This window comes from Ischnura elegans, chromosome 8 (assembly GCF_921293095.1).
Source record: "Ischnura elegans chromosome 8, ioIscEleg1.1, whole genome shotgun sequence".
In the NCBI taxonomy this organism is placed as follows: domain Eukaryota; kingdom Metazoa; phylum Arthropoda; class Insecta; order Odonata; family Coenagrionidae; genus Ischnura; species Ischnura elegans.
Window position 1 is genome coordinate 57,407,400 of NC_060253.1, and position 24,444 is coordinate 57,431,843.

Below are 24,444 nucleotides of genomic sequence, written 5' to 3' on the forward strand. Positions count from 1 at the left end.
AATTCTCCCACAGCTCGTCCACCTTGCAAGTAAAAATTGTCACTGTGTTGGTGTGCGGGAATGGGAGAGATTCACCGCAGGGACCAAACCCCAGCCTCTCAACTGGAATAGCCTAAAGTCACACACACAGTCACTCAGAACAAACAAAGGAGCTTGATTTGATTTACGGCCATTTGAGTATCTTCCTTTTCTACAAGGCAAATGATTATTTTTACGTGGATTTTTCGCACAATTGAAACCTAATTTAAAGTAAATTTTACTTCATGGAAAAATTACATGTTAACTCTTCCCAATTTCAAACCTACCTCCATATGATTACATTGGTTAGGCCAGGCATTTGAGGAAATATACATTCATGGAATCACTAGTACATATTTACACATCCATAAATTGATTAGATAGCAATCACGAAGCCAAATACAACCAAGCATTGCCATAAAATAAAACACAGTTTTTATAGTTGAAAAGTCATCGAGGCCTCATGAAAATTAAAAAAAAAATAGGGCCACAGATTGAAGTTTTCAAGATGATATGAATGAATTCCCATAGATTTCAAAGAGTTGAAGTCTTTATTGGGAAAACTATTTTACAGAAGAGCGTAGTTACAACACACACAATCCTAAAATCGTTGATAAAGAGAGGACAGCAAATAAATGCACTGTTGAGAATATATGGAATGAGCATATCCCTCTTCCAACATTTGTGAAACTCCTGAACCATGCCCTTCTGCACAAACAGTTTCAGTCAAAACATAAAATGTAAAAAACAATACCTTATTGAAATATGCACGACATTGAGGTTCGATGATAAACATGTCAGTCCCATAGAAGGCAATGTTCGATGCAAATGCAAATTTGAAACAATAACGTGAAAATGCTTCATTCATGTATCAGCTCACCAAAATATGCAGTTATGGACACTAACTTTTTTCCCAGAAAATTCTGCTCTATCTCCACCTGCCCACCTGGTCCAGCAAGCATAACAACCTGAAGAGTAAAATATTAATTATAAGTTGATTTGTCAGAGTTACATTAATTGATTATGATCTCTCAGTAACAGTGGTGTAGCGAGGGGGGGTTTTAAGGGGATAAAACCCCTCCCCAATAGAAATTTTTAAATTTAATCCATTTTACTTAATTGGATAAATATCACATGTAGAAAGATTAAGGATTATTAAAATATCCATCAGAAAGCCGTAAATCTCACCATTTTGAACCACTTATATTAACAATTTTATGGGGAAGGGCCCCCTTATCCTGGTGGTTATTCCATACCTCCTATAACCACCAGCATTAGTAGCACCTAAAACCCCCTCTAGCCTTAGTTCCTAGCTGCACATCTGCTCAGTAAGTCCAGAGACAGAACTCTTATCCAATTTAAGTATGTACGTAACATTTCACCCAAATGTTGATTCATTATAAATAGCCAACAACCACAATGTAGAGATGATGTTAGGAAGGGAGAGTGAGAGAGACACACACCTTTATTTTGAGGGAAAGGGTAGCTGTGACCAGTGGCACACCGAGGTTTTGGGGGATAAAACTCCCCTCAGAGCTCAGAGAAATTTTTAAGTTTAATCCATTTCACTTAATTGGATTGATATTACTAACAGTCCAATAACAGTCCAAAAACTAGGATACAGTCCAAGATGGCCGCCGGTATCCACCCACGTACTCCTAGGTCTAATATAACAGCGGTGTTTTCAGTGGTAATTCTCTCTGTTGTGGTGCTCTCAGTGTGTGTGTCGTCTTGTGTACGCAGCCCATTCCCGCATTTTTCCGAAACAAATGGATGTTCCAACAACTGTGTCAGATATGGTGATTTTTATTTCAACGCTTTCTACGCATGTGGCTTCAACTTCCGCCATCTCCAACTACGCCGGCAGCCGCTGGGCCGCCCGCCCAGACGACGACGCTCCCGTCGGGCTGCCCCGAGTAAGTCATTCTCTGTGTGGAACCTACTCGCCCTGCTTGTTCTCTTAGCCGGGGACGTTAGCCTCAACCCTGGCCCTGATCTTCAATTATATTACCAGAACGTTCGGAGTCTTCAGAACAAACTCTCCATACTTTCCTCCCACTATTCCGACCTCTGCTATTTTGACGTGATAGCCCTGTGTGAAACCTGGCTCAGCGATAGAGTGGGCGATAGTGAATTGGAATTATCACACAGTCATCAGTTATTTCGACGTGATCGGAGCTCTCGTGGTGGAGGTGTACTTTTGGCGATTAACCCCACCATCCCGGCCACTCGACGTTTCGATCTCGAAACTGAGTGTGAAATAGTGTGGGTAGAAATTCGGCTTGGTGATGGTTTTGGAATCCGGAAGAAAAAACTCTTCATTGGCTGCTTCTATCGTCCCCCATCAAGTGATGTATCAGTGTTAGAGCCTTGAGTCGGTCCTCCGCGTTCACACCCTTGGCGACCTGATTCTACTTGGGGATTTTAACCTCCCGATCACATGGAATTCTCAGACCAGCGGCATCAGTGCCGACAACAATGGCACGTTTTTTATAGATAATTTCTTAGCAGCATGGGCCTTTTCCAGTGTAACCCTTTCCCCACCAGAAATTTGGCAACCTTGGATCTCATCCTTTCCTCATTTAGTGTAAACTCTCCCACCACATGCAGGAATATTTTCAACTCCGACCACTCCTCGCTCGAGTTCTCATTGCCCATGTCCCTCCCCCACCGCACTTCTGCCCAAACTTCACCACCAGCACGGTCAGTGAAATCTTGGAAGAAGGCCGACTGGGAAGCCATCAACTACACCCTCTCCCTCCTGCCCTGGGGTCTCCTGGAGAGCGGGTCCCCGGATGACGCTATGGAAGTATTTTATGACTTTGTACACGGTGTCACCAATGACTTCGTTCCCTCCCGAAGGATATCGAAGAAGAGACCCATGTGGCTCACAGCTGAAACCTCCCGAGTTCTTCAAAACAAAAGAGCTGCTTGGAAGCTTTGGAAGTCTTTTCCCAATCCCCACACATATGCCTCACTTTCTTCCCTTCGTAGAGTGTCACGGAATCTCTCACACCGCGATTATAACAATAGCATCAAATCAATTACAGATGACATGGCATCTAATCCTAAACGATTCTAGTCATTATTAAACTCGAAACGGAAATCAACCCGAATACCAACCATCGTTAAATCAGGCCAAGAGTCTTTCTCGGGGGTTGAGCGACCTTCGGCTTTCAACAAATACTTTTCCTCAAACTTCACCCCTCCCACTCCGCAATTCGAACTTCCAACACTTTATCCGGTTTGCTCTCACTCACTTACTATGGTCTCTGTTACGCCTGAGGAGACTCTACGCCTCCTTAAATCTTTGCCTCCCAACAAAGCCACTGGAGCTGACGGCCTCGGATCACTCTTTCTGCACCTAACAGCTGATACTCTCCACATCCCCCTCTGTAAATTATTCAACCAATTCTTTTCAGCGGGATCATTTCCTTCAGCTTGGAAAACAGCACTTGTTACTCCCATTTTAAAATCCGGCAAAAAAGATGATGTAAGTAACTATCGTCCAGTGTCTATCCTCCCTATTCTTTCTATTTTATTCGAACGTGTTATTCATGACCGACTTCTAGCATTTACTATCGCTTACATCTCACCCCAGCAGCATGGCTTCCTTCCTGCTAGCTCCACTGTTACGAACCTATCTATCCTACATCAGCATATCACCGCTGCTTTCGAAGCCTCTTCTCAGCTAGACGTTTGCTACATTGACTTTGCTAAAGCCTTCGACTCCGTCAATCACACCCTTCTTATCCACAAACTGTCTTATCGCTACAATATCCACGGCTCTTTCCTATCTATACTATCGAATTTCCTAACCGACCGCACTCAGCGAGTTGTTCTTGACAGAGCGTCTTCTCCAAGCACCCCCATCCTTTCAGGCGTCCCCCAAGGCAGTGTTCTCGGACCTCTTCTCTTTTCCCTCTTCATTGACGATATTACGAGCTGTGCACTTTCTAACGCATGTGGAATTCTCCTCTTTGCAGATGACTGTAAAATATTCAAAAGAGTTTAGAATACTTCTGACTCTCAGTCTTTGCAGTCTTCCCTTCATTCCCTCGAGGCCTGGTGCCTTCGGTGGCAACTCAAAATTAATACAAGCAAATCAAAATACGAGGTGTGTAAATAAAGTAGTGAGACTGGCAACATCGCTTTCGATCTGGCAACGCTGGAGACGCGTGGCCGTGAGTAGCGTCAGGTGCACGTGTGATGCGCCTCCAGTATGAATCTGAACTCGCCACAGTCATTTGTTTGTCCGTAGCGTTGGTTTTCGTGAAACGGTTTTTTCTTGTTTGTTTTAAAAATGAGTGACCTCAAAGTTGAGCAACGGTGTGCAATCAAATTTTGCTTCAGACTTGGACACAATGCAACCGAAACTTTTGAAAAACTTCGGGAGGCCTATGGAGAACGTGTTTTATCAAGGGCACAGGTTTTTCGGTGGTTTAAGGAATTTTCAGAAGGAAGAGAGTCGATTGAAGATGAACCACGAAGCGGAAGGCCTTCAAGTGCAAACACCGATGAAAATGTCAACAGAGTACGGAATCTTGTGCGTTCAGATCGACGGTTGACAGTCAGAATGATCGGGGAACAGTTGAATTTGAATCACACCTCCGTTCATCACATTTGACCAATGAATTGGAGATGAGAAAAATTTGTGCGAAAATGGTTCCGAAAAACCTTTCCCAAGACCAAGAGGATCTCAGAAAGGGAAGGAGTCTTGACTTTTTGGGTTCAATTGAAAATGATCCCCGTTTTCTTGAACGTGTCATTACTGGTGACGAGTCATGGGTGTTTGAGTACGACCCAGAAAAGAAACGTCAGAGCATGGAGTGGCACACTGCGACTTCTCCAAGGCCCAAGAAAGCACGCATGAGCAAGTCGAAAATCAAATGCATGCTGATTTGTTTTTTTGATAGCCACGGAATCGTCCACAAAGAGTTTGTGCCACAAGACCAAACGGTTAATCAGCACTTCTACCGTGAGGTCCTTGAAAGACTTCGAAAAAGAGTCCTTCGTGTGCGACCAAACATCAAAGACAAGTGGGTGTTGCATCACGACAACGCGCCCTGTCACACTGCCATCTCAATAAACGAGTTTTTGGCCAGTAAAAACATTCCTGTTGCTCCTCAGCCTCCTTATTCACCAGACTTGAGTCCTTGTGACTTTTTCCTCTTCCCGAGATTGAAAAATCACCTCAAGGGAACTAATTTCGGGAACTACAAAACATACAAACTGCTGTAACCGACCAGCTGAAGGCCATTCCAGAATCCGAGTTCCAGCAATGCTACAATGATTGGAAGGACCGTCTCCAGCGCTGTGTGGCTTCCGAAGGGAACTATTTTGAAGGTGACAATATCACATTGTAATTATATTTGAATAGAAAATTTAAAAAAAATCAGTCTCACTACTTTTTTTACACACCTCGTACATACCCTTTTCTTTAAAACGCACCCTCAATCCTCATAAATATACTATTTTTAATGAAATTGTTCCGATAGAGTCCACCATCAATGACCTGGGTGTTACTTTCGACCCCAAACTAACTTTTCTTCCGCACCTAAATAAAATGAAAACCAAGGCCATGTCAGTCGTGGGTGTTCTTTATCAACTCACTTCTGTTACCGATCCAATCGCCATGAGATCTATTTTCACCGGTTGCGTTCTCCCAATCCTCGAGTACTGCTCCGTTATTTACTCCACTGCCAGCCCCTCCAACCTTAAAATTCTTGAACGCCCAGTTAATTTCTTTATTTCAATAGTCCGACACCGTGTACCTCACCTCCGTAATTCTTCTCGCTCTGAAGTACAGTGCAACCTCGATATAACGACACCCCACGGTGCACTAAAAAACACTCGCTATAGCGAATTGTCGCTTTACCGGAGGTGGAGCAAATAATAGCCAATATACCTGTTGCGAACAGATATACAGGAACAGGAGTGGTGCGGCGACAGATAAACATCTATCCGATAAACGTAAGCATAAATCCAGACGAAAGGCGATGTTTTTTTGCATCACTAAATTTCCTTACTCAAATAACGACTAACTATTCAAACAATTTATAAGCGCCGCACTGAAAAATCATGCAAAGCATTGTTTCGTCAATCATTATATTTATCGAACGAGAGTTTACCACATAAATTTGAGACTGAGCACTCCATTAATTTCATTTCTAACAGATCGCTAGCAGTTACAGAGATTAAGGAGTCTTGATGAAAGTCTTCCGGCGATGAAACCCTCGCTATGGCGAGAGCCAACGCCGAAAGGGTCTCGTAAAAACGAATTTTTTAACACGCTTATTATAGGGTCAATTGACGGTGCATCGGCTATCTCTCGTAATAGCGGGGGTGTCGCTATAGCCCGTACTCGCTTTAACGAGGTTCCACTGTAATGTCAGCCCTATCATTGGTCCCACTATCCTCCCGAAGGAATTTCCACGATATTTCCTTCATTTACAATGCCTTAAATGGAAAGTTCCGATCCTCAGATATGCTGCCTTTCTTTTCACTCCACATTCCCACCCGCTCCGTCTGTAATAACCACCTACTACACCAGCCTAAATTCCGTCTTTCTCTCTCTCAGAGATCACTTTTTTACAGACTCCCTACCTCCTTCAATTCCATTTCGAGTGCTCACCCTTCCCTGGATATTTCAATGCCCATAAGTTTATTCAAGAGGCAACTTCGAAAAGCCATCTACTGAATCCCTTTTTTTTCTTTTTTATATCCTTTTTATAGTTTTTTTTATAGTTTATATTTGTTAAAGCTGCAGATTTTATGTTTTGTATTCAATGTAAAGGCCATTATGGCTGTGTTTGAATAATTTAATAAATAAATAAATAACAGAATAGAGAAAGGATTAATAAAATATCCCTCAGAAAGCCATAAAACTCACCATTTTGAACCATTTATTTTAAAATTCTGCAATTTATTGATCTCGCACCAACCACTTATCCTGGTGGGTATTCCATACCCCCACACACCCCCGTATTAGTTGCACCCAAACCCCCTCCAGCCATAATTCCTCGCTAAGCCTCTGGCTGTGACATCAAGAAAACTGTGACACTGTCAAACAAACTGCCCCATACCTTCTAGTTGCTGTTGGCATTGATTTCATTGGAGTTATAGTGTATTTAGGCCTTTATTTCATAAAAGATTGGCCATAAAGGTTTGAATATGAGATTTATGACTCCATTATGGCATAGTTTGCATCATAAAATTTTGATCGGATTCCGAGACCCAACAACTTGACACTACCCTTGCTAGACAAATCATGATATAGACAACAAACACTTAAAAATGTGCCTTAAAGGTCTATAAAAATGCTAAGTACATGAAATAAAAGTTACTGGTTACATCAATTTCGATGGGAAACAAAATAATTAGGCATGAATGACTTACCTGATCAGTATTGATGTTCCTGGGGAGAAAGTATGCCACATTATCTGAAATAGCAGCTGAGAGTTGGTAGATAATAGATCCTCCAAAAGGAGAAAATATTCCTTTTTCCAAATCAAAAGATTCTGAAGCACTATATTCTGGACCCCCCCATGGAGGAGATAGGAACACAACATCTGCCTTGAGAGTAGGAGCCAACTGCAAAAAGTCACCCACAATGAAGTCTATGCGATCCTGCACTCCATAGACGGAAGCATTGTGCTTGGCCATTGCAATCTTGACTGGATCAATATCAACCGCTATCACTGAAAAATTAATGTCATCATTCAGAATGAAATATAATGGAAAAGAGATGATGGTTGAAAAGTTTTGCAATGAATTCATTAGTTACACAGAATACATCCAAAAAATGAAATCCTTAAGACAACACTTGATGGAACAATCACTGTGTGACATAAGGATAAGATGGCCACTGTCTATATTTATAAGGACAACCCTACTTATGAGAACTAACAATATATGATGTAAAGTCACTTTTTTATTTTACAGATGCCCATTGGATATTAATTATTACCTCATTACGTACCTCATTACTATAGGCAAAGATATAAAGTGAATTAAATCTTCAAATTTCTTTAATGTATAGAAAATGCAAGGAAAAATTAAAAAAAAACTAAATGTTATTTAAAACAGCATATGAAAGCTCTACATAATCAATTAGAATTGATTAGGCAGTAATCAAAATTTAGTTTTTTATTTCTCCTCTTCTTTTCATTGTGCTTTTCAAGTTTCATAGGTTTGTTCACGATAGTCACCAACTACCCCAAATAAGAACATCAATCACTATGAATAACCATTTGCATGCAATCGCAGGCATCACTACATTGGCTTCCGTCCCCATTCATACTGTCACAGTTACAAAGAGTTGCACCATAACCAATTGCCGAGAAATATTATCGATCGTAAGCATTAGAGAAACAAAATAGTTATGGAAAAACAATGGTATGAATGATATATTTCTTCATTTTTTCAGCCGTGTAAATTGCAAAAAAATGTCTCAAACATCAGTGAATTAATACAAGCAAATTGAAAAAAAACTCAGCATCAATTCCTTTCCTCATGGGGATAACACATAGGGTCATATCATTTTTTCAACAGCTCATGAAGTATTTCTACACAAAATGTAGACTTGATCAAATAAATACTACATATTTTCATAAAACAGACACACAGAAAAAAATAGCCTTTCATACATTAGATTACGTCTAAATATCTAGAGAATGCCCTTCCCACTTCCTAACATTTCAAAGGAAAAGAATGGCTTACCATGACAACAAGTAAAGGCAAATTGGATGGCATTTCCACCAGCACCACAAAAGGCATCCACAATAACATCACAACGACATCGCTCCGCTATGTGCTCTGCAACCTTCTCAGGAGTAACCGAAAACCAAGATTCTAAAAAGATAAAGTTTTGGAAAACATAAGGTAATGGATAGTATTGAGAATACATATGTACATATATGTATTGGCACATATATACCAAATAGGCTCAGGAGCATATTCTAAAAATTTCACCTCTCAAATTAGAACAATCTTTCAAATAAGCTCACAAGGAACATTCACAATGTGTCTCCTACAGTTTTGTTCAAATTTGGTTGGGTGGAAGTGTGCCCTGATAATTAACAAGCGCAATATTTCACATGCCCTCGTGGCTCAGGAGTCAAGAAATCATCCTCCTAAATTCTGTGTCCGTAATCTATTTTTTGGTGAGGGGCTCCTCATTCATGCAGCAAGGTACCTCTGCCACGAAGCCCAAATCCCGTTGGGTGCACCAGACATTGGTGACAGCCAGTCGGGACAGCGACGGACGGATGGATGGTGAGGAAAGGGATGATGACTTATGTTACAGTCTCCTTTGAATACTTCATACACAAAAATTAGAGCCATTAGTTTAAAAAGCACATAGGTCACCGAATTGCAGCTATCATGAATTGAAAGGGCATACAACTGTTGATATCATACTGCCATAATCGCATTAATTGACCTTTGTAAATGGCTAAAATGGCTACTTCCACTCATTGGGGCTAAAAATAATTTTGATCACAAGAGAAACATTGATTTCTTCCATCAATAAAATGATGCACGGGTTTTCGGTGCATCCATTGAAACCCACAGTTGGTCAAGCAATAAAAGCAAAAACTCATCGGGCATCATGGTGGAAAATATATAGCCTGGCATTGAAATAGTAGGGATCAAGATGTATTCTGCAGGAAAATTACATTAAAATGAAGAAGGAAACAGTGAAGGATTCCTCCACATTCCAGAAGCAGCCAAGATAGATAGGAGGAGACAAAAATGGTGTAGGAAAAGATGGCAATAGATTGGTGAAAATCAGAAAAGACTTCATGGGTCATTGCTATCTTTTGTCAGTGCCTGAAGGTCATCTCCTAAAAAAGCATTTTGAGGTTTAACATTCTGGCTATATGCTGGAAAAATTACAAAACCAATTCTGGAAATTTTTCATAGGTCACGGAACCTTAACTATAGCTGCGCCTTCCCTACTTTATTGCTATGAGGTATAAATTAAAGTGCAATGCTCTCCATCCATCTGATGGGACATTAAGCTGTGTCCCCTAGGCGCCTATCGACTAGACCATGCTAATCTCGACTATGGGTTTCTCTCCACCCTTCTCTCAAGATATAAATGATAGAAGACATCATTTGCATTCACAAAATACTATACAATAGGAAAATAGAGATGATAACGGAAAAATTTAACTTTGTTTCAGCAGTCCTGAAGCATACATAGTATTATCATCCCTTCCATCAGCAGAAACTTGGCCCCACACCTATGTTCGGCCTGCCCACAGGCATTTCCTCTGGGGCAATACGGTGGTTTCCTTTTATTTTTTTATTGCATAAATCGAAAGATTATTACTCCTGGAGAACGTAATTCTCAGTTTTAGATTTTTAAATGACGATATCTATTTTTCGAATTTAAATGAAAAGTGAAAATTTTCAAGCGTGGGAAAACGCGACTGGTAAGTATGAATGCTGGGAACACCCCGTGTGACGTCATACTGGTTCCCGGCGCCGCGTGTGAGGTGACCTTGGGGCGAGACTTTGAGCGCTGATACGATGCCGGCTGCTAGCAGGTAGCGCTTGGCTTAAATAAGGATTATTAATACCCTATCAAACGAAGAAAACTTTTCGACCTTAGGCAGTTTCAATAGGTGAATATTAAGACATGCTTCCCTGAGCTCTGTGCCTCATGCATACATTGGTAATCTCAGACGATGTAAAACTCCTATCTACTCGTATAGAAACTAGGTCCCTGTGACGTCACGTGGAGTGGCATCGCATGGGCGCCAATCTGGACTTTTTCAAATGCTGTTAAACTTGACCGTTGCCATTCGTCTGAACTGGGATATCCAAAACAAAATAATTTGCAAATTATGAATACACTAATGGTGGGTAACGAATCGGAATCAATGCCTTTCATTTTCTTTGATGAAGGAAACTACCCTATTGCTCCCTGGTAGTGAAAACTTTCTACAGGCCCATATATGAGAGGTCCCTTACCTAAAAATGAGTTGTGGGCATGGAACTTTGGAAGATGATTTCTCGGTTCCTAGGCTAAGAGGGCAAGTGAAATTTTGCCCTTGTTCAATTGTCATGGCACATTACCATTCTAGCACATTTGAACAAATAATTGTGAATTCAAACACTTTGTGAACGTTCTATGTCAGAAAGGAAATTTCAAGGAGGCATATGTACTCAGTGGTGCCAAACCTTCCGTGATTGACGACACTAACAAGGAGACATCGCCAAAGTGATGTTCGGGATCTGGATGCGGATATTATTATATGAAACTATATAGGTAAGGTAGAAAAAGTGTCACGACTTTCTTCCACATAGGCCCAGGTTCGAGAGATATTCACATGTAAAGATTTCGTGCAGCATGAGATCCCTTGAGTAAGCGCTCCCTCTCAATTAAGGCCGTGGAACGATTCATAAATAGATGTACAATCGGTTAATTGATGGGAGGCAGAGGTGTGCATCAGTGCACATGATGAGCACATTTCACGGAAATTCACGTGTAAGTAATTATATACGTCCTCTACTTCGCGTGGTAAGGCACAATTCGGAGTTTCGTTTAAAATCCATAAATTGATATTAAATTAAAAAATTGCGAAGTAACTAAATAAAATGAATTGGGATAAAACGTAACAGTGATTTCAAAAATTAGAAGAGAGAAAAAATATTGCCGACACCGGGACTCGAACCCAGGATACCAACTATAGGTTATGGGACTAACGCCCTAGACCACACCGTCACGGCCTTAGTTGATAGGTATCGCTTACTCAAGGTATCTCATGCTGCGCGAAATCTATACATGCGAATATCTCTCGAACGCGGGCCTACGTGGAAGAAAGCCGTGACACTTTTTCTACCTTACCTATATAGTTTAAGATAATAACATCCGCATCTAGATCCCGAACATCACTTTGGCGATGTCTCCTTGTAAGTAGCTGACACAGAAGATAATTTTTCAGTCCTGAGCAAACGAGGATTGAGGCTTGTGGAACTCCCACCTCCAAATAGCACACATTCTTATTGATGGGCACAGATGGTGGAGAAGACCCATTTTCTCCAAAATGGATTTTAGTACAAAAGTCACTATCTATGAGGCATGAAGGGAAATTATCTACACCCATACACCAAATAATACCATTTTAGAACATAATAAATATCATACTTGACGGCATATGAGACACACTTTCATTTCAACATAGCACATAAAAGAATAATGCAACAACAAAAATATCTGTGCGAAGGCGCAACACCCCAAAAACTTAAGTTAGTTCCATTTAGACATCTACCACCCAGATCATTTTTTCTATCCTGATTCCCTTCCTGTGAACGTAGAGAAAATATTTTTCCTCTCCAATAGTCATGGAAAATCTAATTCTCACTCACCCATCACAAAACACAATTATGGAACTGTGCTGCATGAAAAAAGTGACTTTGTATGCAGTAATGCACATTGGTGCAAAGTTGAATACACCAAAGGATGAAGTTCGCCATGAAAAAATATTTCACTGAGCCGGGATTCAATCCAGATCTTTGAAAAAATGGCTCGGAGGTGTAACTAGCTAACATGCCTGACCAGCAATCGGGAGATCCAGGTTCGAATCACGGCTAAGTCAAATATTTTTTCACGACGAACTTCATCCGTTGGTGCATTTAATGGAACTGTGGTTTTCATGCATGAAAACTTTAATTGAATGTAATAGAGCCAGAGGCAAACAAGCTCACCTTTGTCCAATTTTATCCCCATATCATAGCGGGAGAAGAGGTTGTATCGCCTGAGCCAATACTTCCGCAACACAGGGTTCTGCGCCACTTCTGAAGGTAACGGCCCGAGTTCAACATCCTCCCTTAAGCTGTTTTTCCGCTTCTTGCCTCCTTGCTTCTTTTTCTTTTTTCTGGCCTTCCTCGGAGGTTCGGACCCGGCCACAATGCTCAGGTCCTCTCTTCGTCCTCCCATCGCCTCTATACCATCCTCATCTTCCTTGGACAATATGTCATCCACAGCCAAAGCTTCCCCCTCGAGTTTCCCTGAGCCTACCAATCCCAAATAGTCATCCTCCTCCTCCCCCTCATCCCCCTCTTCCTCCTCGGCACCCTCCTCCACCTGCAACAGCGGCCGCTTGGATCCCGTTCCCTGTGAGGGTGATTTCTTCAACGTACCCTCTTGAGCCACTTTCTTGCGACTGCGAGCTTTGCTAACCAGCAGAGACTGAGATGCCTCCACCGGACCCATCTCTTCTTCCTCCGAACTTGAGCTGTACAGCTTTTTCGATGCGACAGGGGGAGAAGGTATGCTGATGATTGAGTTTTCACAGCTAGTTTGTGCATCTATGAGGAACTGCTTGACCTGCAGAGAAAAATATCATGAGAGATTATTCCACTGAACACGGAGGCATAAAAGAACCTTCAAGTATATATTAACCCATTAACTGCCGATGATCTCATATGAGGTCACTTAAAAATTAACATATTTCAGGCCAAAGCTTTTACATCAATTAATTTAAAGCAAAAATTATTAAAATCTCGTGTGGATATCAGAGAAATATAGCTAATAGATATAGCATGGAGGTTAGATATGTAATAATACTGAGAGATAATTATGAAATCTGTTAATTTTTAAGTGATCTCATTTGAGATTACCGGGAGGTAATGGGTTAATGGCAGATACAGCTGGTGATTGTTCTCTTGACTATCAAAATGGCTAAAGATATTTTAAAAGAAGCCAATAATGTCGATCCTCGACAAAAGCCAGGCTATACAATAGTTTTTAGGCGGAACAAATAAGTATCTATGCACATAATTTCATTTTGATTACCTTTTCCAAGGTTCCCCCTTGCTTAGGCACATGAATTGCATCAAGAGATGATCTTGGCTGGATTTTTAGATGCCTATTGGCCCCTTTGATGTTTTTCTTACAATATGACACCACTCCACCATGAATCCTATGGAGAGCAGCATCAACCTTGTTTGCCTCAGAGTGACTTTTTTTGTTTGTGTTGGCATCAAAAGTATATCCCATTAAAGAGAATGCATTTTTCACACCACTAAGGCCAGCAGGTACTTCAGTGTCGCTCTCATGGCTGTAAGTAAACATCAATGACTGCATTAATATCAACAAAAAAAATAACAGCACAATCAGTGTTCGGTTTACATCTAGACTCCAAACTCATGCTACAGGGTATGAGGAAATGATTTAAGACTGAGAAATGAAAACGAAAAGATTTTCACATGCACAGAAATTACGGATAAATTTAAGTTCAGCCCTATTAATATGAGCTAATGGGAGTAATTAGCACTGTTATATTTTTTATAAGATACCAAAAGTTATACCAGAGGTATTAAAATTAGAATGAAGACAAAATCAAATGAGGAATTATTTATGCAGGGTAATAGTAAAACAAACAATGCAAATGGATGTGGAGCAAAAAATGAAGATTCTCTTACGAGCATTATAATCTAGTGTTAAAATACCCAACCTACATACTAGGGGTGAAGAATTATATAATGACGGCTTCAAGAAGATAGTATGTAAACTGCATACCCCAGTGGAGCACAGTGTGAAAGAGAGGCAATAAAAGGAAGCTAAATTACGATGAGTAACCAAAAGAAATGATTTGAATTTCAACATATACGACATTACAACTGTTATTTCAGTTTAGGAGGCCTTCATTAGGAAATTGTCATCTATATATACAACGAAGTCTGTTTATTCATAAACCTCAAAACTAAACATTAAGGAATTATGGAGATCTTGAATTAATATTATCAAGAAATCTACACTCCAAAATGTAACATTTTGACACAAAACTCACTAAACACAAAATATCAATACATACTTTCATTATTGAACTTTCAATCAGGTTATTGGTGATAAAACATTAATCACTTCTTCAATCAGCTATTAGAAGAGATGATTGGAATAGGAAAGAGGAATATCTATAAGCATAACTTCATCCAGCATATAAAAAGTTAAGGAAGCAAAAGTTATTTTTCTAACACAAAAACTATGCATGTCTTAGCCTCTAAAAATAGATAATTAAAAAAATAGCAGAGGTTGGAAACACATGGGTCATTAGCTGCTTATGAACTCAAAAACAACACCATGCAAAAATATTGGCCATTATTAAGCTCATCCTTTAGGGAAATGATAGTGCTTACATATTGTTAAATTAGTACTTTAATGATGCATATATCATGTTGAAATGTATATTTTTACATAAACTTGTCACGTTGAATAAGTGGCTGGAAGACATAAAAAGGTTTCCATGCCTTGCAGTAAAGTGCATACTCAACTTCATAGATCCTTATGAATTAAATATGTTAGCAGAAACCACTCTGGAGTAGTAGTACATATACAGAATTTCTTTCAAAGAATGAAAATTATGTAAAAAAACATTTCTACCGATCAAAATCTGAGATTTGTAAACAGACAATATGGGCTAAGAGAGTTCTTTTTCAGGTTTAATTTTGTGGAATTCTAAAAATTTAGTAACTTAAAGGTTACACGCAAATTACCTATACATTATGTAATTTTGTGATTTATGCTACACCCCACCATGCTAAGAGCACGAAAATGATATGGATTAACCACTGACTCAATTGCAGTCAACTTGTAAATACATTGTCATTTAATTTTATGATCGTCTATGCCGCATGTTACATATTTTGCTTCAGAAGGCAGACAGTGAGGTTAAATACGAGCTGAAAGAGATGTGATCTGACTGAGGAGCAAAATGGAGACCTGCAGCAGGTAAGAGTAAATTCTTTTTGATATTATCAGCACTTCCTCTGTTGAAATTAGTTATCATTCTTTCTTATGAAACTGTATGCCATTTAACTATGTACTTAATTTTCTTCAATTATCGAATCATAAAACTTTTATGGATTAATAAATGTTGCCTTAGCCATACAACAAAAAAGTATGCAACAATACATATATCACTTAAAAAATATACTACAATAAAACATAAGGGCCTGCAATATGAACCCTCTGATCTTAAGTATGGAGCCAAAGGGAGTTCCCATAATATTCACACTTGGAAGTCCAGAAGACAGACCTATTGAAGTACAGTGCAACCTCGATATAACGACACCCCACGGTGCACTAATAAACACTCGCTATAGCGAATTGTCGCTTTACCGGAGGTGGAGCAAATAATAGCCAATATACCTGTTGCGAACAGATATACAGGAACAGGAGTGGTGCGGCGACAGATAAACATCTATCCGATAAACGTAAGCATAAATCCAGACGAAAGGCGATGTTTTTTTGCATCACTAAATTTCCTTACTCAAATAACGACTAACTATTCAAACAATTTATAAGCGCCGCACTGAATAAAAATCATGCAAAGCATTGTTTCGTCAATCATTATATTTATCGAACGACAGTTTACCACATAAATTTGAGACTGAGCACTCCATTAACTTCATTTCTAACAGATCGTTAGCAATTACAGAGGTTAAGGAGTCTTGATGAAAGTCTTCCGGCGGTGAAACCCTCGCTATGGCGAGAGCCATCACCGAAAGGGTCTCGTAAAAACGAATTTTTTAACACGCTTATTATAGGGTTAATTGACGGTGCATCGGCTATTTCTCGTAAAAGCGGGGGTGTCGCTATAGCACCTACTCGCTTTAACGAGGTTCCACTGTACATAGGTCTTTTGGGGAGAGAGCAAGGAAGTTCTCTACTTTTTGTGGCACCTGGAGGGAATTCAATACCTACTTAAGATGGAAAACCATTTTTATGATACATTTTCCAGGAATTTCAGAAGGGGCAGGTTACCCAATTGTCTCCCCTCCACCATACATTGGAGTTTATTTCTACAGCAAGATCATTAATTTCAGAGAAGAAAATTGGACTCAGGCAAAATATTTTTTTAAATTCATCAATATGAAAAAGAGGCTTTACAACTTCAAAATTAAAGAGAAACGTGAGTTTTCCCTGCAGAAAATTCAATGTTTTAAAGAATTCTATGAAGTTCTGGAGTGGTACGCAGGTACTGAACAATTTTCCAATTCAATTTTCAATTTCTCATATGCTGGGCAGAAATTAGTTGGAGAATTACAAGAAACAAAATGAGTTTCTCTACATAGCAAATAGAATCTGATTAGCCCTTGTGTAGGCTTTCGCGGTGTGGCGAAGATTCAGGGTGGAGGTTTTTGGGGTTAGCACCGCGTAGATTGGTCTCTGCAGACGACAGTTTCGCCGTCATTGCAGCAGGCTTCTTCAGGTCAATGAAGTGGAGATCCGTGGTATCGCCCGTCTATTATACACCCCGTCGGAGGCCGGTGTCTCCTCATTGGCTGGTTCAAAAGTTCTGGGTGGCTTCTCATTGGTCCGCATCTCCGCATGCCCGAGAGACAGGACAGAGCCAGGAGATGCGGACCAATGAGAAGCCACCCGGGCCTCCTGAACCAGCCAATGAGGAGACACTGGCCTCCGACGGGGTGTATAAGAGACGGGCAATCCCACGGATCTCCACTTCATTGACCTGAAGAAGTCTGCTGCAATGCCGGCAAAACTGTTGTCTACAGAGATGAATCTACCCGGTAGTAACCCCAAAAACCAGTCTGCTGAAAGAATCTGATTAGACAAGAAAAAATAAATATGTACATATTGAGCTGTAAGACCTAAACCAGTTCACTCCTCGAGCATGAAATCAATTCTTCACCTCTTATACATAAATTTTGAGAGAAGAAAATAATGGGTGAGGACTTCTGCAATGCGTTTAGTATTGTATGGTGGTGAGATGTGGGCAATATGGCAGAGATGGAAGATATGAATGAAATTTTGAAATGTGGTGTGGTCAGAGGATGCTGAAAAACCTTGGCGATGCACAAAGGGCAAGAAAAAAAAGACTTTGCTGTTCAACAAAATTATTTTAATTAAAGTATTTTTTTTCTTACCCTTTGTGCACCATGAAGGAGTTCCACCATGTTACGCCACCCACCATCGCATTTGAAAAACCTTGGATTGACAAAGCAACTAATAAATAGGCTGATGGAAGAATGAGCTATGGAAAGAGAGGCTGTTCCAATTTCTTAAGAAGAGAAGAAATATCTGGATTGGCCATAAACTTGGGTTTATGAAAGTCATCATATTTATTTCAGAAGAGGTCCCGCCAGTATCTCACCCAATATTAACCAACTGTCATCTAAAGTCTTGACTGAGTGGCTCACTTTTCAATCGCCAAATGATCTAACTCCTTGGTGAAACTATAGGCCATTTATCAATTATAACAAATCCATCTGATAAGTTTTGCAACATAGCTCTTGGTATTCGTCACTACTAAAACAAAATAATGTTTCAATATACTCCCATACAAGCAATAAAATAGAGACCCATTAATAAAATAAACCTCAGAAATAAACTGCAATGGTTAAGTTTCACCTGTTCAGTTATCATATTAATTGAAAAACAACGAGACTCATCAGTTGAAAAAGTATAGCCAAATGAACCCATCCCTTTTATTCACAAGAACAAATTTTGGAGCCGACTTAAAAATTAAGAAGTAAAGGAGTTTATTTTTGCATGATGCCTCACAATTTACATGTTTCTGAAACTGATAAATTTTCCTCTGACAAGTACATAATATTTCCATATTTTTACTGAACTTTGGCTCTGACAGACATTCACAACATTTCATTAAAGCAATCTCTAAGGAAATGTACGCCAGCCTCCTGGCTGCATCTAAGTAACACGAATGTGCTTGAATATAGTTTTGAACATTTTGTTAACAAAAAGGGTGAATTACTACTGATAAAATTAAATAATATCTAGCAGCTTGTACTGAGTAATTTTCAGCAAAATATACTTAGTTTTAAACCTGTAACCCTATAGCCTCGCCAATAATAAAGACGTTCAAAAGAAAAGGGTTTACGATAAAGTATTGAAATATTTAAAATGACTTTCATTCTTAAGAGTATAAAAATTAAGAGTTTTTTAAGCTGAAAAATTTTCAGGTACAAGGAAAAGAATAAGCCATTTGAAGCTAGAAAACATAATGGGACAAAATGATCCATTCCCATCCTTCTATGATGAGCAACACTTCCATCCTCCTAGTGTAATAAACCTGATTTCCAAACCAATTTTCCATGATTTAAGTCAGGGTTGGTAACCACACTAATGACTTTTTTGAATATGGAAAAATGAAAAAAGAAAACTGGTATCAAACCTTCTTTTAAGTGAGATGGGTCGATTGTTGGGAGGTTCTTTGCCTCCATCTCCAACATCAGTCCGTTTTGAGCCACGTCCACCGTCAGGGACCAACCCAGCAGAAGAAGAAGACCCCACCTCTACTGCACTATTGCCACCCTCACCCTGAGTACCTACATTCCCTTCCCCACCTTCATTACCATTCCCTTCACTGGGCTCTTCATCACAACCATTGGCACTAACTATTGACACACTCAAGCTTTTCAAAAGAGCCCCAACAGAATCCAAAAGTTTCCTGAAAATAAAAATTAAGAAATCGAAGTTAAATAGTCCGTAAGAAGTCCCCCATGTTTGGGCAAGTCATTGCTAAACTGCAATATAACTAATAAATGCATTAATTATGTATGCATACAACATTCATGTACATATTAGTTTTCTTGCACAGAGACTCAATATGGACAATCTATGAATATTTTTCTAAATAAGACAAATGATAAAACTGCTGAGTAAAAATACTATACTTCCTGGTGGTTTTGCAAAGACGGGGACTGACAAATGGAGCATTCTTAGGCATTTCTTGAGCCTTCTGTTAACATCTGAAGGCTTGTTGAGCATTCCAATTCATGGGCGTACCCAGCGAGGGAAGGGGGGGGGACAGCTGCCCCCCCTTGAAGCAAAAAAAGCGGAAGTCTTTAAGCAAAATCAGCACTGAATTGAAATGAAAGTATTCAACAAATTTTCTTTAATCCCACGAAATTTGATATGTAACTAAAATGAAACTATATTTTCTAATGTCACAACTTGGCTTGCCCCCCTAGACCATGGCTTGCCCCCCCCCCCCCCCCAACCCCTCTAGTTATGATCCTGGGTACACTCTTGTTCCAATTGACTTTTTATGTATTTTTCAAGAAATATCAAATGAACTACATACTCTCAAATATGTACTTAACTAGGCATTTAAAAAGCATGGAAAATGTTTTTTGGCTAATGCTCAGTAAATCCAAAGACCAAAAATAGCTCTACAGTGACATTATTTGGAGTTTTTAATCCTTGGTGGGGCAGCAGATGCAAAAACTATCAAGAGGATCAGGTTCAAGTTTCCTTTCCTTAAATCTGTTTCAAATTTTTAATAAAAATTACTTGAGATAGTCAAAAGGCATTAGTGACTGATCTATCAGAAATTACCCAATGCCTCCAATTGGATTGATGGCAGTCTCACAAAATTTCTTTGGAATTAATGAATTATAAAAACAAAAATTTTAACACGTTATTATGAAATTAATATTGATACGTAAAAATAAAAATTTCAATACGTAAGTAGTGCATTATTTTGGGAAGTGTCTCACCACCACCATTTGCACCCTGTGGATGAATTAAACACAAGCATGTGAAGTACAGCAAAATAAATAAAAATTACACATGCCTTGAATGTAATGCAGGGTGCAATAAATGAAGAAAAGAATTACATGAAATAAAAAGGAGAGTAGCGATTTCAATGAAAACTGTAACAAGCAGATAGGGTGTAACTGCACAGAGAAATTAGAGTTTGGCTCTATAACTTCAAGTTCAATTAAAAGTTCAATTTATCACTCAAGTGGTGAGGTGTGGGGCTGCTACTCAGCCTTATTCTTTGTAAGCTGGACGATGTAGAGACCACGGAAGTCCTTACAGCTGTAAACCATGAGGAAGGAACTTTACTACATGTACAATATTCTCTTCCTATTCCATACTCCGTTTCGTAAGGGGAAAGGTGATTGCCTTGTACTTATTTACATTTTTACCACCTGTAGCGAGGATGATAAAAATATCTGTATCTTCGCTAATGGACATTTTTTTTTTCCACACAACTGAAAACAGAGCTATTTGGCTTTTACATAATGGTTTTCATAACATTCAACAATTAAACGTACATGAACATCCATGCCCTGTATAGGGGCAACCTACCCAGGTCGAACTCAAACCCATTACCTTCAGTTTGGCAAACAAGGACTTTACCCCACCGCCACCGAGGTCGGCGACCATATAGGTTGCATACCTATTTTTTTCTGTGATAATCAAATTGAAAGAGTATGAAAATTGAAAGTATAGCATGGTGACAGTCTCTGAATTTACTGTTTTGGGTGTAAAACAATGTTGGCTACGTGAGTGATCAAATGCAAATTATGAAAACGTGAAAAATGGTTGAATTTACTAATATAGTGAACAATTGGAAAGACAAAAACACACCCCATCGGAGAGCGTCACCAGTGGCGAGTTGGGGGAACTAGAAAGAGATGACCACTCAGCGAGAGGAAGAGATGGGCAGCGGTGGGGCAAGTGCATGCTCTCACTCTCTTCCAAACGACAAGACACCGGAGAGGTTACAAACGAAAAGGTCAAGGTTCAAACAGATCCTGCAAATTTTCAAGCATATACCCTCAGAATGGGTCATTTTCTGACTCTTCAGCAAGCTCTTTCCTTGAGAATGTGTTGTTTGGGATGAGACCTGTATGAATGAACCCTCCTAAGATGCAAGATATGGGGGTGCAGCACTGTGAATTCGGGGCTGATAGCAGAGCTTTTGAGAGTGGTACCCCTGGTCCGGGCCTGAGTGGTTCATTTTTTTCATTTGGGACTTTATTTTGGGTTTCCAAGATTCTGATCGGGGAATTTACTTCTTATTGGGGATTCTATGTTACAACTTCAAATAAGAATAAGGCTTGATGGCAAGACATTGTCACACAATGAAAACAAGAAGGGCAAAGAAAGTAAAAGAAAGGTACCCAGCCATTTTAAGGAACTAAATAGCCTGGTTTTGCAGAAAGTTTTTCATCAAAGCAACAAATGGTAGAAGATAGGTGAAGCACATTCTGCTTTGAGGCCAACTCATGCACTAAATACCTCACCTTTGACCAGATGGCATTCTCATAGACCGGGAGCGACACCTTTTCGGAATGTCTGGTGACCAAACATCCCTGCTCTCAAGCAGACCACCCTTGCTGCTATTCTCATCATCAACATGCTGGGCACACCGGTAAGGTTCAAAAGATGAGCATGCCTCATCAGTCCCACGAGCTACACTATACACATCAGCCAATGGATTCACAGATTGGGAACTGTTCTGGCCTCCAGATGCAAAGTTTGAAGAAGTCTTGGAGCTGAGAAACTCATTGTAGTGGAAATAATATCTCTCCTCAAAATGCTGGCGCCACAATTCCTGCCAGTATGCATCCCCAGAGTCAACAGCTGGTTGACCACCAACGTCACACTCTGAACCAGTTGCACAACTCACTTCTGACATTTGCGATGGACTCTTGGCAGAAGCCCCATCCTCATCCTCATCTTGATCCACATCTTGCCCCAGTGAAGACACAGTGATCTGAGTGACGGTTGTTATCGAATCACTGGGAGAAGAGGAGGCAGATGAGAGAGAACATGCAGATGACGATGAAGATGATGCACCAGCAGAAGCAGAGCGATTGCCCAGCCTGCTAATGACTAAATCCTCCCCAGAATTTAAAAGCATAGAAGAGTTCTCACTCGCAAACCCAGGGAGCAGCTCAGAGTCTTTTGTGTCCACATCATCCACAGGACCAGCATCCTCTTGGAGACTAACAGCCTGATATTCGGCAATTTCCCTTAAACTCTCCTCCCTATCATCCTCAGCCCTAGCTGCTGACTCAGCAGCAATAGCTTGATCAGTCCCATCCTCCTCCTTTTCTACATTGCTTTCGGAAAATGAAAGGTACCCTGGGTTCACATAGTGACCATAACGCTGTAGCCAGCTTTCCCAAATGAGGCGCTCACCGTTTTGAGACCAGTAGCGCTCCCATGATTGTAACAGATCTTCACCACTGGAGTTCCCTTCTTGAAATGTATCTAAGTTCTCAGGAGGAAGTTCCACTCCATTATGACCCCAGTCACCAAGACAGCCTCCCCCTTCAGATAAATCTGCTCCACTGTCACTGCCATGGATGTCATCCTCGGCCTGCTCTTCCTCTTCGTCTTCATCCTCTTCAGGCACGGCATCTTCGTCATCAGCAAGCTCATTGTCTTCATCGTCTTCCTCTTCGTCCACCTCAAGCCCTTCCATAGCAACATCCGCCTCGACATTGTCCCGCATTTCACCATCTTCTTCTCCAACATACTCATCAGTAGAGTAATTGTTGTCTGTATGAGATGCACTACAATAACAGCTCACATTTTCATCCTGGAAGCAAGAGAGAGGGAAATATATAGGGATATGAAAGACACATAAAACGCCTAAAAGAGAGGGTAGACAAGCAGATCACACATTCAACACATTTATGATTCAAAAGCACCACTCAACATTTAAAACAAGAGAAAGATAACCTGCCGTTTTCGCGTTAGGAGAGTTATCATAGTTTAGAAGAATTTTAGTTTCATAGAAGGAAGGAGAAAATTGAGCACAGCCATTTGATAGATACATGCTTTCACTATTGGGTGAACAGATTCATTCTTGAAATATGTACGTACGTCATTTTTGCCAGATTTTGAGAGATGAGATTCGGTGGCACAGGAAAAATATTGCACGTTTTCTTTCGCCTCCGTAGGATGAAAAGCCTCCTGGAATTGACTGCCTTTCTCATCGATGGAAGATGAATTTTCACACATTCCTTCCCTAGCACTCCCAGCATCACTGAAAAACAGATACTTCGATATTACGGAAGTAAAATTAGTTAGCTACCTAACGGAATAGATGTTACTTACCGAATAAACACCCTGCTACAAAGGCAGTAAATGTTTTCCTCTAAAGGAAGTCCAGCCAAAGACAGATGTATGTGGGCTAATGGCTCCCAGAAGTGCTCACACATGTTCAGATTGTTTTAATGCACGCCTCTGTGCCCTACAACGTTATATAAACGTAAAAATATAAATATTACGTGAAATAAACACAGGTGGAAGTGGTGCTCTATTTCCTAGTTTAAGATCATAACCGACGAAACCAGTCACTTAAAATGGGAACGCATAGCATAAAATAGGCATTTAGAAGGAATTTAAACGAACAAACACACATACACCAAGATCCAATGACATAAAACTGCATTAAATTCACACAACACTGAAATTCCAACCAGGGATAAATTATAATCAGATACGCATTCACAAAAACATAAAAACTTACCTAAACTACACGAACGTTAATAACCCATTTTCTTAGGTCATTAAGTAAACAATTATAGGAAGGGAAGGATTCCAATAGGGGAAATTAAAATAATAGGACTTTCATCCTCGCAAGAGACTTCTCAGACGCACGTACGCATCACAACATTCAA

General features: G+C 40.0%; 1 protein-coding gene across 2 annotated transcripts; it reads right to left on the reverse strand.

Annotated features, from left to right (window-relative positions):
• Nucleotides 1-550: 550 nt before the first annotated feature.
• LOC124163495 (trimethylguanosine synthase) lies at nucleotides 551-24,444 on the reverse strand. 2 transcript variants are annotated; one of them, XM_046540440.1, is made up of 10 exons: nucleotides 24,294-24,444; nucleotides 23,879-24,014; nucleotides 23,645-23,807; nucleotides 22,054-23,357; nucleotides 19,188-19,463; nucleotides 13,826-14,090; nucleotides 12,736-13,357; nucleotides 8,740-8,871; nucleotides 7,417-7,718; nucleotides 551-986 (listed from the first exon to the last, which is right to left on the reverse strand). In XM_046540440.1, the coding sequence occupies exons 2-10, from the start codon at nucleotides 23,980-23,982 to the stop codon at nucleotides 879-881; spliced, it is 3,276 nt and encodes a 1,091-aa protein (XP_046396396.1). In that variant the 5' UTR covers nucleotides 23,983-24,014; nucleotides 24,294-24,444; the 3' UTR covers nucleotides 551-878. The 2 variants fall into 2 exon arrangements, with proteins under 2 accessions (XP_046396396.1, XP_046396397.1); XM_046540441.1 differs by lacking the exon at nucleotides 19,188-19,463.